This window comes from Panthera tigris, chromosome D1 (assembly GCF_018350195.1).
Source record: "Panthera tigris isolate Pti1 chromosome D1, P.tigris_Pti1_mat1.1, whole genome shotgun sequence".
Classification (NCBI taxonomy): Eukaryota; Metazoa; Chordata; class Mammalia; order Carnivora; family Felidae; genus Panthera; species Panthera tigris.
Genome location: NC_056669.1, coordinates 36,856,660 through 36,871,915, shown reverse-complemented (window position 1 = coordinate 36,871,915; position 15,256 = coordinate 36,856,660). Strand labels below are relative to the sequence as shown.

Genomic DNA, 15,256 nt, shown 5'->3' with positions numbered 1-15,256 from the left:
TGTCTTTCCAGACATTGTCACTCTCTTCCATCCCTGTTCCCTCCAAGTCTATTTTCATCCCAACTAAACCATCAAAAAACTGCTTATGAGTCAGCCATCTTCTAGTCCCGACAAAGAGGAAAACTAAATTCACTATTTGAACTCTGCCCACGGGGAATACTTTCCTTTACTGCTGTTGTTTTCTGTCATCCTTGAGTCTGTCTCTGCTACTGCATCCATCCACTTTATTTCTTCCTGTTTATGGAACTCTCTATGAGGCTATAGGTATAAATTAAGTGAGGAGAAGAAATGCAGCATGAATTATTGTTATAAGAAGTCTGAGCTAATTGCTCATACAACTTATATCTTCTTTCTTTAATTTTTTAAAAATGTTTATTTATTTTTGTGTGTGAGAGAGAGACAGCAGAGTGTGAACAGGGGAGGTGCCGAGGGAGAGGGAGACACAGAAACCTTAGCAGACCACAGGTTCTGAGCTGTCAGTACAGAGCCCAATGTGGGGCTTGAACTCAAGACACATAGGATCATGACCTGAGCCAAAGTTGGATGCTCAACCGACTAAGCCATCAAGGTGCCCCATCAACTTATATTTTCTATACATGTGTGAACTCAGTCTCTTTTAAACTCTTTCTCTTTGATGATAAACTATTGTCAAACATCCCCAACACTTGTTTTTGATAGGAAGCTCAGATTGCATAGCCAACTGATGTTAAGCAGTTTTTTTTAAGAAAGGCAATAATCTGCAGAAGAAACATAGAGTTGCTCCAAACTTACGGTTTTTGAGATTCTCCTATTTGTACTTACAGAAGGCTCCCTATAACATCCTTATTTGCCAAAAATGCTTTAAGTGTAATTAGATCTACCCATTCAAAAAGCCACAGTGGAAAAGTAGTTTTCACTGTAGTCTGGACTTGTTGCAGCATCTTCTTTTCCTCAAATTTGTCAAATTTCCTGGTGATTCAGTAGATTAATCAAAGTAACACACTTATCTATGGTATCTGTTACCTCCCAAATCCATAAAGACTGACTTTGTGTTGTACCTATTTTTTCATGATAGATGGTGAGAGATGCAGCAACTCACCTTAGCAAGGATTCCATCCACATGCTTGTACCCCTAGAAATTGCAATGAAGTCATAGATCCCTGAATTTTTGTGGGATTATTCTCTGGACTGAATGTTTTACTAAGGAATCTAAGGTATTTGCTACTCCCTGTTTATCAGTTTCAATCATCCATAGTGGAAGAATGGGATATTTTGCAGAATGTTGACATGGTCAGCATCTCTAAGAGGTGTCTCCTGCAAGCCTTTAGGTGAGAATGTGAAGGTGTATTCTTGCCCTTCTCAGGTAAAATAAAACTGCTTTTATTTGTCCTTATACACCGCTATGGGAAGATATGCTAGCCATATCAATAGCTGAATATTAACTGTCAGAGGCTGTGTAGATTTACTCAAGTAAAGTTATTTCACCTGAGAAAACAGCTGCAATTATGTTCATTATTTGAGTAAGCTCGTGATATTCCAGTCATCCTCCAATATCTATGCAACAAGTTTCTTCACCAACCAATGTTATGATTTAGGTGAACATATGATAGGTATTACCCATCCCTGCATCTTAACAAGTCTTCAGTGTTGGCAGTAATCTTTGAATTCCTTTGGGGATATAACATTGCTTCTGAGTTAATACTTTGGTAGGTATGCAAATTCCAGGGGCTTTCAGTTTGGCCCTTTCTACTATGGACCTTACCTTATGTGTCCAAGAGTCAGTTTAGGTATTCTACAAATTTCCAAGTATGTCTATTTTAATTACACAATCAGGGACTGTTGAAAATAAAAAAACAGGGTGAATCTGTGTAATTATTGAGCCCATTATCATTCAGATGTTGGCTAAGACTCCTTTTATTACCTTACCACTATAAATCCCCACTTTGACTCATGGGGTACAGTCTCATTTTGAGCCCCTAAGAAATTACTGACAATTCAGCATGCTTAATTATCCCCAGAAAGTCTAGATGTTTACTTTTCCCATATACCCCTAAAGTTTTTTTCAGTTACATAGGTTCCAATTGTGTCCCTGTAGGCCTCCCATCTGTTTCATTCCTAGGAAAGCTATGTCACTGTCAGAGATCCCTGAATGCCAAAATATTTTGATTACTGGAATAGCTCTGCTGATGTTGATGGCAAACATGTTCAGCTTGTCCTTGGCAGTTAAGTCTTGCCACTTGGTCCCTGCCACTCTGGGAATCTTATCATCTTCACTGAAATCAGGAGCCCATCTCAATTGCATTGTCATATCTGGCTAAGAAGAGGAACCACAGAGATTTAAAAGGATAAATATGCTATACTTAGTAATGTAATTGGCAATTCATAGTGAAGGGAGCATCTTCTGGGTTGCCTTTGTGGGTGGCTGTATAGATCACACATTAATCCATTCCAAAATTCCCATCTCTATAAGCTTTGAATTTGTACTCATCATTCAAGGGAAGTACCAACATCTCATTCTCATTAAACATAGCCATTAAATCCTAGTTTCAGTCAACCAACCAAGTAAGATATTACTTCTAGGTGCATGAATATCATTTATTAAATTCAGATTATTTAACAATGCAAATGCAAACATATGAATGTCTTTTGCTTGGTTTTGTGTTATAGTCCATCCTCCCACATATATTCCCCAGGGTTTTGCTGAAAACTATTAACACATTCTTGAATTATTTGGAGTATAAGCTATTTCTTCTTGGGTCATACCATGTAGCTGATACCTAGAGCATAACCTTACAAGGCATCTGCCCCAGGTGAAGTTACCAGTTTTCATGCAAAGGAAGAGTAGTCTCTTCAGACACAGGAATCTAAGCTATTTCTGCTAACAAGGGAGTTTCAATGTGTCTCGGTGGTTCAAGATGTTCAGTTTTATTTGATCCATCCTGACATCTTCATTCAGAGTTTTAAGGGCCTATTGTTTCCTAATCAATGTTCTAATATTAAAATGTACAATTTGGAAATAATGTGAATTTAATGATGCTTTAATCCTTCAACCTGCACAACCGAATTTAGATTTTAATTTTTCAATAATATCAATCCATAAGAGATCTCTTTTGTTATTGTTGTTGTTGTTTCCTTGTAAGCGTTCAAGTATACTTGGGACTCAGGAGATTCTGATCCATACTACAGTCTTTGTAGTTATCATTATTGCAGCTAAGTGCAGCAGCCACATGACCATCCAAGACATCTAGTCCAACTGAAATTAGAACTTCATCATAAGCAAGTACAGTGATACTATGACTAAATGTGATGCCACTGCATGCCATGCATTATCAACATATATTTTTGCATTAGGAAGTAGTTCAGCACCATATTCAAATCTAAGGGAAGGACCAAACATGTCCCCAAATCTCATCTTTGAGTGTCTGTCTCCTGGGACTACTTCTGGTATTAATTTTGCACCAGTAAGGGTTCAGTCGGGACAAATGACACCAGTAATAGTATAGTATAGTATAGTATAGTATAGTATAGTATAGTGTAGTATAGTATAGTTTAGTATAGTTACTAGTAGCAAAAACAAAACATTGTCACTTCCTCTGGGGTTTAGGGACAACAAACAAGAAAGAACTAAGAACTTAGCACATTTCTCTCACTCCAAGACTGAGAGTCAAATCTTTCTGGACTGAGGTGGTTGCAACAGGAATATGTAGCTTACTGGTTGTAAGAAATTTGCCAAAGGTTGAAAGTCAGAAGTGGTCTATAAGAGTGGTCTGCCAAGTGGCTGGAAAGACTTGCCAGAGGTCACTGGCTTAAGCTGTACTGGAGGAGGTCATCAAGAGGATGTGATAGCTGGTTGACATGAAAGCTGGAACCAGGCAATTGAAGACTCCTCACTCTATCTTTTGTCTTTGGAATTTATGTCCTGCCCACCATTCCCACAGTGGGAGCTGTTCTGAGGTCATAGCCTTGAGAGATTAAGGTGTTGTTGAGACCATCTGGAAGGTATACATGACTAAGCCCAATTAAAGCCTTTATATAAACTTTTAAGATTCTGGTAGATAGGTGCAAAGATCTATTCGTCTTGCAGTTGCTCAACATAAGACTCCTATGTAGGTTCCCTTATGTTATAAACCTACTGCCTACCAGTCTCGAGTGGGTTCCTTTTTCTTCCATCTCTCCATGCCCTCCATGTACGGGGACCAGTTTATGAACCAACAAGCTGGTACATAGGAATAGCCAGGTGGGTGGTTGGAGAGTGTAGACCATAGTTCCGTGAAGGATATTATAAGCAATACTGGGGACACACACACACACACACACACACCAATCTGCTGGTGACAAAACAAAAACTGCACACTAGAATCTAGAAGTGAAATCCTTGCTTCTACTACAGCTTTGCAATGTCCCTCCATTACCCTCTATTAACAAAACCTAACAATAAGCTGGCTGACCAAGGAGAGATGTTTACAGAATCCAGATCCAGTATCATAAAGCAAGGAAAAGAATTGATTTGGAGCTGAGTTGACTGAATTGTAACTAGTGCAGAGAAGATGACAAGTGCAGTTTTGGGCATTGAGATTAAGGTGCCTGTAAAACACTGAGGTACACAACTAGTTATGGTGTTTTAGATAGTGTTTAGATATGGTGTTTCAGAAATATTTTGGTGTTTTAACATAGGCATAAATGTTATCCACATGAGTGAGGTCTTTGAGGAGAGCACGTAGAGTGAAGGCTAGTGGGCTAAAACAAGAGCCAGAGGAAACACAGTTATTTGAGAGTTGATCAGAGAAGATGAGAAGCCCACACATGAGATCTAGAAGAAGTCAGATTAAGACAATCAAGGGTGATAGGTTCACAGGAGCCTAAAAAGTAAATGTTCATACAGGGCGTCTCAGCTCACTCAGCTGAGCATCCCACTCTTGACTTTGGCTCAGGTCATGATCCCAGGGTTGTGGGATAGAACCCGATGTAGGACTCCATGCTGAGTGTGGAGTCTGCTTGAAACTGTCTTTTTGTCTCCCTCTCTCTCTCTTTCCCTCTACCCTTTCCCTCACTCTCTCTCTCTCTCTCTCTCTCTCAAAAAAAGTAAATATTGGTAAAGGATAGATAGATCACCAGAGTCAAATCAACTAGCAAGAAAAGACATGAATAAAGGCAATATATATTCCTGATTTAAAGCAGACTGAAATAAGATGAATCCAAGTTTTTTTTTTTATTTGGAGAGATAGATGATTATTTTGAGAAGTTTGAAAAGAAAAAACGCACATGAAGCAGCAAGCTGGGGACAACTGAATTATCAAATGATATAATCTAACTTTTGCATAAGAAGAGCCTGAACATTTTTTAGCCTGCAGATGTCCTTTGCTTGGCTAACGTTATGTTCTTAAAAAAATGTGACTTTGAAAATGTGATTTGAATGAAGGGAGGACATAAATTCCCTATTATCTTTTATCCATCTTGTAACATTTATTTACATTACCTGCCTTTCTCCTGCAGGCATTTTAGAATACTGACATTTGTAATGCATGTTTCTTCAATTTGAATTAATGGAGATTGTTAGTTATACTTCTAGAAAAGCAATTTATGGTATAATGGATATGATAAACATGAGAACTAAAAAGGAACTTTGAAACAGTTGACTTCCATGCCTTCATTTAATAGTTGTGTCTTAAAACCAGTGTTGTTCTAAGAACAAGAAAGATAGGGGCGCCTGGGTGGCTCAGTGGGTTAAGCAGCCGACTTTGGCTCAGGTCATGATCTCGTGGTCCATGAGTTCGAGCCCCGCGTCAGGCTCTGTGCTGACAGCTCAGAGCCTGAAGCCTGTTTCAGATTTTGTGTCTCCCTCTCTCTGACCCTCCCCCATTCATGCTCTGTCTCTCTCTGTCTCAAAAATAAATAAACGTTAAAAAAAATTTTTAAAAAGAACAGCAAAGATAAATGACTTTTTCAAGATCATTTGGCCAATAAATGGCAGATATATGGTTAAAGCTGGGGCTTTTATCCACTACACTCAGGAATACCGCCATAGTCTACATGGCCACTTCCATTCCCATCCTGACACTGTCCTTAGTATCTGGTTTCAAAACAAAAACAAAAACAAAAACAAAAACACAAAACAAAACAGTAGGCCAAAGAGATAGCTTATAAAAAATAAAGCTCTGCCTTCAGGAATTGGCTAGAATGTAATTTCACTGTTTTCCTTTTCAACCAAGAGATTTTTCGTATGTTTTACCTAACAAGTTAAAGCTCCAACTTGGAGTTTGCTAGCCCTGGGTTTTAAAGTCAATGGTATTGCTTTGGAAATCTAAGGTATGATTTCCACCATACCTTAGAAAATTTCTTGGCACATGTCTTCTTTGAGCCACTGAAATCATGCAGTTAGAAGAAACAGCATCCTTTAATCAGTGAAATTGCCCTTCCTCTTTCACTGAGATAAGAATGAATGAGAAAATGTTGGCACATTGCATTGAGATCTTTAAATGCTAGTAGAAAGCAAAATATCAGAAATCTCAATTTTCCTCTTCCATCTCCAGGGAGTGCATATTTTTTTCAGTGTTTCAGTATGTAGAAAACCAAGGAAATGAATAGCAACTACAGAAAACTGTGGAGAAGGCTTAAGTTGCTTTTGTAATAATTTTCACGAAGACAGGAAGGAAGTGAAAATACCTGTTACCAATGGTGAATGACTGCTCTTTCTGCCAAGTCTCACTGAGATCCAGCTTGCCCCTTTACATACCTCATTTTTTATATGTAATGCAGGGACAGTAGAGCATGGTAGTTAAGAATAGATTTTTGTAGAAAGACAAATTCGAGTGTAATAGCAGGAGGTAAAATACATTTTGCTCTTGCTATCAGTGAAAACTTGAGAGAGTGATAATTTCCCTAAGGCTTGGTTTCCATCATTATCAAACAGAAATAAAATTATTCCTAATTTATGAGACCAGTGTAAGAAATCAATGAAAAATTCCTATTAGGTGCTTAGCGAAGTGCCTGGTACTTCATAAGCATTTAACAAAAGTTGGTTATTATTGACTACTGTTATTACTGTGAGTAATAATAATGCTAGTAATAGTGAAAATAATAATGTAGTCCTTACTATGTCACTATTCTGTATAAAACCCTTCAGTGACTTCATTCTGCTCATGAAAGAAACTTAAAATTTAATAGTGTGTATTCGGGGTCATGGAATTAGCCACAGGCAGAGCACAACATATACATACAGAGACACGCACACACAAACACACTTTATACTACGTCTACATTGGCTTGCTCATCCTTCCAAGCAAGCCAAGTCATTTTGTACCGCTGTGGTAGTTGTTTCTGCTATTTTTTCCACTTACTAAGAAAGCCCTATCTCTGTTGTTATTTAAATAAAACCCTAGCTTCCCATCAAAGCGCCTTTTATAGAAAGCATTTCTAGTCTCCGAAACAGCAGCTTTCTCCTTCATTCTTACATGGGTCCACTGTTTGGAGGTTCGCTTTATCCATTAAATTTCAAGCCTTCAGGACCATGGCCTGTGCCATCTTCATCTGCACAGCACACAAGCATTAGGGTGACACTTAGAATCTGTGAACAGAGCAAGTGGATTTTCTCTCTGGATCAAGAGGACAGTCCACCTCTGCCTCACTGGCTGTTGGCTGCCCCTTTGATTGTTTTCTTAGTTGACAGTGTGGCTGGTTATCTCTCCCACCTGATTGTAGTTTGGCAGGGGATGTGGTACTGTGTGATTTATGACCATGCTCTGAGGACAAGGAATGTTTGTCCTTGAGAAGGGGAGGAGAGAGGCAGCATCATATGAAAGCATTCAAGGCTTACAAAACAGACTTCATGTTTTAACCCGGACGTTTATTAGCCACGTGACACTGAGTGTGGTCCTCAGCCTTCCGGAGCCTCTGCACCTCCACCTGGGAAAAAGCAATGGTTATTTTTACATCATAGAATTCAGTAAAAGATTAAATGACATAAAATGTGAAGCAATTTCTGCAAATCTTGTCACTCAACACATTGTATTCAATGCAAAGTACTTTTCCCCTCTTTCCTCCTGAGAGGTGTCAGGATGTCATTTATCACCAAAAGAATAGTTTCTTATCCATCTTATAGATAAGATATTCAAAACATGGAGCGTTTTTAAGAATATGGGTCACTTGATAATTGAAAAGGACCAAATGTACAGATGATAAACTAGAATTGATAGTGAACACAGTGTTCATAGGCATAAAAATAGCACTGAACAAGTGCTCATTAATCTCTTAATAATGTCAGTCACAGAATCAGAGGTGAGTAAGATTAAGGTGTCAACCTTGTGATATGGTTCTTTTAACTTCTAAGTTCTTGGATTTCAAGTGACACAAAATCAATTGAAGTCTGACAGCTGTTTGGTAAGCTATGTAAAATGAATTTGGTGAGTCAGCTGAGCTCCTAACGGCTAATGTCTTCAAAGTAGCGGATATGTCTGATAGGTCTGATTTGTCACCAGTCATTGCAGGCTGTTCTAGCAATTTGGCTAAAAAAGGATACGGGAGATTCTATTACCGAGTAACACTGGTCTGAGAAGATTTTTCTTCTCTCGACAAAAAGATCAGAGCATTGAATTATAAACTGCATTAAATATTAATAAAGTACACAGTTCTATTACAAACAAGTATAACAGTATATCCTGATCCTTGTTAGGTTATATCCTTTCTGTTAGTCTACATTAGGCTTCTGCAATACAATTCTGTTGCATCTCTTCCCAGAAACATACCTTCTCAGTTTTCATAGTTTTCTTTTTGAGTCCTGCTGCTGATCAAATCATAGCTGGACAATTTCTCAGCCTTTCTAATCCATTCTAATTAAAGCAACAATTATCATTTCCCTAAATTATCTTAATCAGATTACTCCCTGCACAGGAAACCATTGTAGCTCTTAATTAGCTCTTGAATCAAATTCTCCAGCATCTGCCCCAAGGCCTTCAACTCCTGTTGCTCATTTTACTGGTGTTATTCCATGGTGCACATATTCAGATAGAATAAACCATCTTTTCATCTAAACACACCTAGTCACTTCTGTCTCTGAGTTTACAGGCTTCTTTTTGTCCCTTTTGAAAATGTACTCTTTTGCATTACACTAAACTGTGTGGCCCTCGTCCTTCAGGATTTTTCCTTCAAATTCTCTTCTCTGCTGAACTTTAACTTCTCTGATTAGCTAGATTCTGGTAGGTCCCTTCACCTTGGCATTTCCTCAGCTTTTTGGAATTGAGTTTTTTAGGGCTGAGGATTTAGCTTAAAACATTAAGCATTCACTAAATTTTAGCTATAATATATAAATATATATTCATGTATAATTATATTAATTATATATAATAACATGTAGTATAAAGTGTAATATAATAAAGTATTTTATATTAAATATTATAATATGATAAATATATAATATTTATATAAGTATATACATCTATCCCAGGCTTTCTGTCTTTAAGCACTTTGGACACATATTTACAAAGTGAACACAATTCTAAAAAGCAGGATCTTTTCTTACAGTCATTCTACTGATAATAAAAATGAATCATGGAGAGGTAAAATAACATGCCTGAAGTAATGGCTGATAAAGATTGAGACTGAGTGGATTCTGAAGTAGGCCATCTGGCTTCAGTTATGTACTGTTCATCACCAAACTCTAAGCTGCATTAGCTTACATTCATGTATGGGTTTTCTCTGTTGGAGATTTAACGTCTTAGTTATATTTGTTCATTTGACTCCCATATTTGATTGGCAGAACCCAGAGGTCAGAAACTTTACAGATAAGTCACATATCTAGAAATATGCTTTCCACAGAGTGGAATCTCAAAACATTGCTGCCTAACCCACTAGCTAATATTTCAGGAGGGTTCGTTTTATCATGAGACTGCATGATAAAATTATTTGGCTTAGTCTGGGGGACTCAGAAAAGCATTACTTGAGAAGGCCACATTTAAGGCTCTGAGGATCATTGGAAGTTGGCCAGGTGCGTGTGGAGTAGTATTATGGACAAAAGAACAGCATATGGATGGGTCCTAAGAAGATTAGAAACTGGAAACTGAAAATCTGAAAATGGAAGCCAGAATGGCTATATTGCTGTGAGTGACAGAAATACAGAACGGGAGAGGTAGGAAGGGGCCAGAAGACAGTGTTTTGTGGACCGTGGTGACATCTGTGTTTTGCACCTTACAATCCTTTTTCTGTGTCCTTGTCTGTCCTCCACAGGCTAGCTCTCTCAGCCCCTGGTGCTTTCTATGTCCTCCCTCTCTCCTCTCTCTACCAGCTCTTGTGAAATGACAAACTTTTCAGTAGTGACCGAGGGGGCTTAGTGTGTAATACCACCCATGGGCCTTCATATTACAATAAGAAGCAGAACCCATCTTTTTTCCCAGCCTAACAAATGAAGGTATAATCACTGTCTTTTACTCATTGACCATTTAGATACGTGAGCAGTAGAGCAGTTATTTTGGAGGTGGTCAGACTGACATCATACTAGTAGGCAGCCACCTACCTGCCAGTCTAAGCTTGGTCATTAGAAGAAGAAGAGAATTCTGTCTCCACAGTCCTAGTCCTTTTGGTGTTTCATCTGTTTCTCATCATTGTGAGGGTGAAAATCCTGGGGGGCGAGAAGGATGCGGGGGTGGCACGTAAAGGAGACAAAGAATTACTAATGGTGTGCGTACGTGTGCATGTGTGTTAAGGAAAAAACTGATTCTGTTCCAATAAATTTGCTATGTATTTCTGTAACTGGGTGGTCAGTCATTCTATCCCATAAATAAGTCAAAAACTTAAAAACTAATCCTGAATTTTTTCTATGGTGTTTCAGTTAAAGAAAACACATTATCTAGATCTTTCTTCACATATCATGAATCATGTGGTGCTTGAACCTGCCACTTCAAGCCTTGATTAATAATATGCCTAATTGCTTTCCTTTTCTTTCTCACAGCTGGCAGATGGAGTGTTGTAGATGTGACTGAACCACACTGACGGTATTTATGCTGCAAACAAATGGTGTTACAGTCTGTGGATTTCTCCTCTTTGATACAAATACCCTAAAGACAAGGCACAATTCTGAAAATCTATCTGTGTTTCCAATCTAGTCTCTGCTGCCTTCTTAATTTTTATACAAGCACATTTGGGATTTGAGCCCATCGAAAGGTGATCCTGAGGATTGTAGCTCATTTCTGTACAGCTCGCATGATGAGGAACTTGCAAAATCGAAGTTTTGAGAGAGATATTTGAGACCTGCACTGCTTGCTTTGAGAAGAACATTCATTAATACTGTTGTTCTTCATGCTCTTTGGTCTTGCAAGGAATGTAGCTATGCATTTGGAGTAGACATTAATCCACCAGATTTAAAAATATCCATTTGGACGTTTTGCTGCTCCTAAACAATTTTATTTTTCACTTTTGCTAGTGTTTGCCTTCAGCTTGGGATATAAGTGCTTTGTCTTCATTAGTTCATGCCCATTTGCTATTCAGTTCAGTGGCCTCTGGGATTGGAGCATGTGGGAGAAGGAATCTCTCACAAGGTACACAGTGTGAGGGAGAGGCAGATTCTATGATATCAGAAGGGAAGTCACACTCTTCACAGGTAACACCTGCTGGGGGAATTGTTTTCTGAGGGAGATTTCAGTTGCACAAGTCCTCCTAACCTGAACTGACATGGAGCAGATGGGTAGAGAAACAATGAACAACGAAAAGTAACTTTCAAGGATGGCGTCTGCTGATCACAGGTTTTTACTTGGGGATGAGTAATGTTTAATAGCATCAGGGAAATAGAAAAAAATAATTAAATAATGGATTTCGGGTTTTGAGGGTAATTCAGGGTATTTTTTATCATTTTAAAATGTAAGCCATTTATTAAAGTAATTATTTGATAATGTATTAAATTATGCACTGGGTGGTTCAGTTGGTTAAGCATCTGACTTCGGCTCAGCTCATGATCTCACAGTGGGTTCGTGGTTCAATCCCTGCGTCAGGCTCTGTGCTGACAGTTGAGCCTGGAGCCTGTCTCAGATTTTCTGTCTCCCTCTCTCTCTGCCCCTCCCCCACTCGTTCTCTGTCTCTCTCTCTCTCTCAAAAATAAACATTAAAAAATTCTTAAAAAAATAAATTATGTGCTGAAATAATTAACAGCATAAATTGCCATATTTTTTTTAAGTTCATTTGTTTATTTTGAAACAGAGAGATAACCAGCAGGGGAGGCACAGAGAGAGAAAGGGGGACAGAGGATCCAAAGTGGGCTCTGTGCTGACAGCAGAGAGCCAGATGTGGGACTTGAGTTCACGAACTGTGAGATCATGACCTGAGCTGAAGTTGGATGCTGAACCCACTGAGCCTTCCAAGTGCCTCAAATAGCCAACTTCTTGAACCTCCCTCTCTCCCTCCCTCCCTCTCTTCCATTTCTCCCTTCTTCCTGTACTTGCTGGTCTCTGTTTTTATCAAAGTTATAACACATACTCTTTAAGGTGCAAACTTTTTTTCCTTATAAATTAATAGTTGTCTCATTTTCACGTAAAATGATTTCTATTTAGTTATCATTAATTCTACCCCAAATCCTGTCAGTTGTCTAAATCTCAATATATTTAGATGATATAAAAATTTGGCAGTTTCAAGTTTTTGAAGCTCTCTTTCTGAGCTTTCTAATCTGGTTTCTAATCTGACACTGGGCGTGTGGAGGGGTCTTCTGAGAACTCCCTTATCAGCATCCCAGGGCTTCTTTTCTCCTTTATTCTGCTAAAAGCCCTATTTTTTTGCATTCCATGTGTTCCTTCACTTTGTTGGAGCACAACCTCTATTAGCTGTGAAGAAAGGGGGTGATGGGAGTTAACTTTTTCAAGAGCTTGTCTGTTGGAAATATTTATTTCATTCTCAGTTATATAAAATTCAATATTAGACATAATTTTCCTTTTTGTCTTTTGTAGACTTCATTGTCTTCATTTATTCTCCATAAATATTGCATTTGGATATCTGATCTTTTGCATAGAAGTGATAATAATAACCCATCACACAGGATGTTGTGACCATTTAATGAACTACTCAGAGTTGAGCACTTAGTACCTGGCATATATTAAGTTGTTAATAAGTCCTAGCCTTTTAAATTCACTTTGGTGAAATTCTCTTGAATGATGCATGGGGACAGTTTTCTTCTCTTCCTTTTCTTTATTCTCTGTCTGGAACTCATATTATACCTGAACAGGACCTCTAATTTCTTGATTTTCTCTACTGTTTTTTGCCTTTGTCTGTTGATTGAAATTTCTAGGGTATTTTCTTACCATTTCCCTTTGTTTTTCAAATCATCTTTTGAATTTTTCATTTTTAGTACCATATCTTCATTTTCTGGGGATCTTAATTGTGATTTTATATTGAATGTTTTGTTTCTTATGAACGTTCTACTTTTCTTCCAAATTTAAACTTATCTTTGTTTGTTCTGGATTCTCTAAGTTAGAGATTTTCCCAGGTACCCATTGAATGTTAGTTGTCTACTTTTAATTAAAGGCCCGTGTCCTCCAATTATTGGATACAAACCTTCGACTTTCTCATGGGCACCTTAACAATAGCCCCCTCTTTCCAAACCTGCTTCTCCTTCAATCTTCTGAGTTTATGTAAATGACACCATTACCCACCCAGCTGCTCAAGCTGAAACTTTAGAAATTATCCTGGGTTTCTTCTATTACCATGGACATATAAAGTAATGAGCTTACAAAAACATATACTATCCCTCTTCTCTTCTCCAGCATGCTCAAACCACAGTAGACGTCTATTAGATCCTTAAAATTTTCAAGCTTGTTTCCCTTAAGAATTCCTTTTGCTGGAATGGTCTTCTGGATTTCAGGATAACTCAGTCCCTTTTATATTTAGTCCTCAGCTAATTACAGTATCTTCAGAGAAGCCTTCCTTGGCGTTGCAAGTAAATTAACAACGCACTGATTCTCTATCATATCCATTTATATTAATTGTGTGTAAAGTATCACTATCTGGTATTTTTTATGTTTACATCATTTGTTTCTATGTTTATTTTTGTTTATTATCTCTTATCAATTAACGTAAGCTTCATGAGTGCAGGCACCTTGTCTGTGCACAACTATATTCCTAGTGGCACACAGTGGTTAATATTTGTCAAATACAAAATAATATGTGATGCAAAATTGTGTATTGAAGGCCCTGGTTACAGTGGACTGAGTGAGAAAGCTGTTTTACTTTCCTCCAGTACTTTGCAAACCTATTCAATAAACTTCTTTTTCCCTTATTGATAAAAGTTCCATCAAGTTGAATAGCTTTTCCCTTTGCTTTCATGAAGTAAAACCTTAGGCTTATTTTATATATAAAAACTCTAGATATGCCTGGCTGGCTCAGTCGGTAGAGCATGCGACTCCTCATCTCAAGGTTGTGAGTTCAAGTCCCACATTGGGCATTGAGCTTACTTAAAAACAAAAACCCAAAACTCTAGACTGTCATCTAATGGAAAGCTCTCTTCTGCCCTAGGGTTTGTTTCATTCTTAGAATTCTGTAGTAGGAAAAGGCAAGGGAGAAAGACTTGGTAGACTGCTCATAATTTCCCCACATTGCTCTTTCCTCCTCATTCCTCACTCACTAGGATTTTTCTGTCTCTTCTAGAGAATGTTGACTGCATTAGCATATTATCTAAACTGGGACACTCTTGTGAGCAAGGGGCAATGTTATTAAAAGAGACTCAGAGGCACCTGGGTGGCTCAGTTGGTTAAGCATCTGACTTCAGCTCTGGTCATGACAGCTCAGCACTGATGGCTCAGAGCCTGGAGCCTGCTTCAGATTCTGTGTCTTCTTTTCTTTCTGCCCTTCCCCCACTCACCCTGTCTCTTTCTCCTTCAAAAATAAATAAACAGTAAAAGAAAAAGAGGCCTACACCACAAGCATGAAGTGGGCCTAGCCCTAGCACATGAGGACAGGGAATCTGGTTGTCTAATTCCAGGCCCAGGAATAGTGGGGATCCAGGAAAAGAAGGGTAAAGACAGAAAAATGTCAACTGGTGGGGTACAATTAGTACTTGGCACTAGAGTTTTCAGTGTGGTAGATGCACACTTCCAGATTTCTCTTGCACGGAGCATCTTTGAGGACTTCTCAGAGCAGCTCTATGCCATTCTCCCCTGCCCCTGGGACCCCAAGAAACTCTCTGAAGTTTCTGGCACAAGTGGTGCCTCTTCTGGCTGTGAGCCATGGCCTTTGCCTTGGAATTTGTATTCTTAGCTTCACCTCTAGCCTCCTTCTGCAGAGCTCACTCCATTCCATGCAGAAAGCTCTT

The 15,256-nt window shown here is 38.5% G+C and overlaps 1 protein-coding gene and 1 non-coding gene across 2 annotated transcripts in view; one reads left to right on the top strand and one right to left on the bottom strand.

The window, feature by feature from the left end:
* LOC122231472 (60S ribosomal protein L10-like) overlaps positions 1-4,242 on the bottom strand; it is a 140,927-nt gene extending 136,685 nt beyond the window's left edge. Inside the window, exons 1-2 of the mRNA XM_042959597.1 lie at positions 4,120-4,242; positions 2,150-2,293 (exon numbers count right to left, since the gene is read on the bottom strand). Coding sequence (XP_042815531.1) covers positions 2,150-2,293; positions 4,120-4,242 — 267 coding nt within the window. The remainder of the gene's footprint in view (positions 1-2,149; positions 2,294-4,119) is intronic.
* Positions 4,243-14,316: 10,074 nt separating this feature from the next.
* TRNAR-CCU lies at positions 14,317-14,389 on the top strand. Its single transcript has one exon. It is a non-coding gene; the product is annotated as a tRNA-Arg (tRNA).
* The last annotated feature ends 867 nt before the right edge of the window (positions 14,390-15,256 follow it).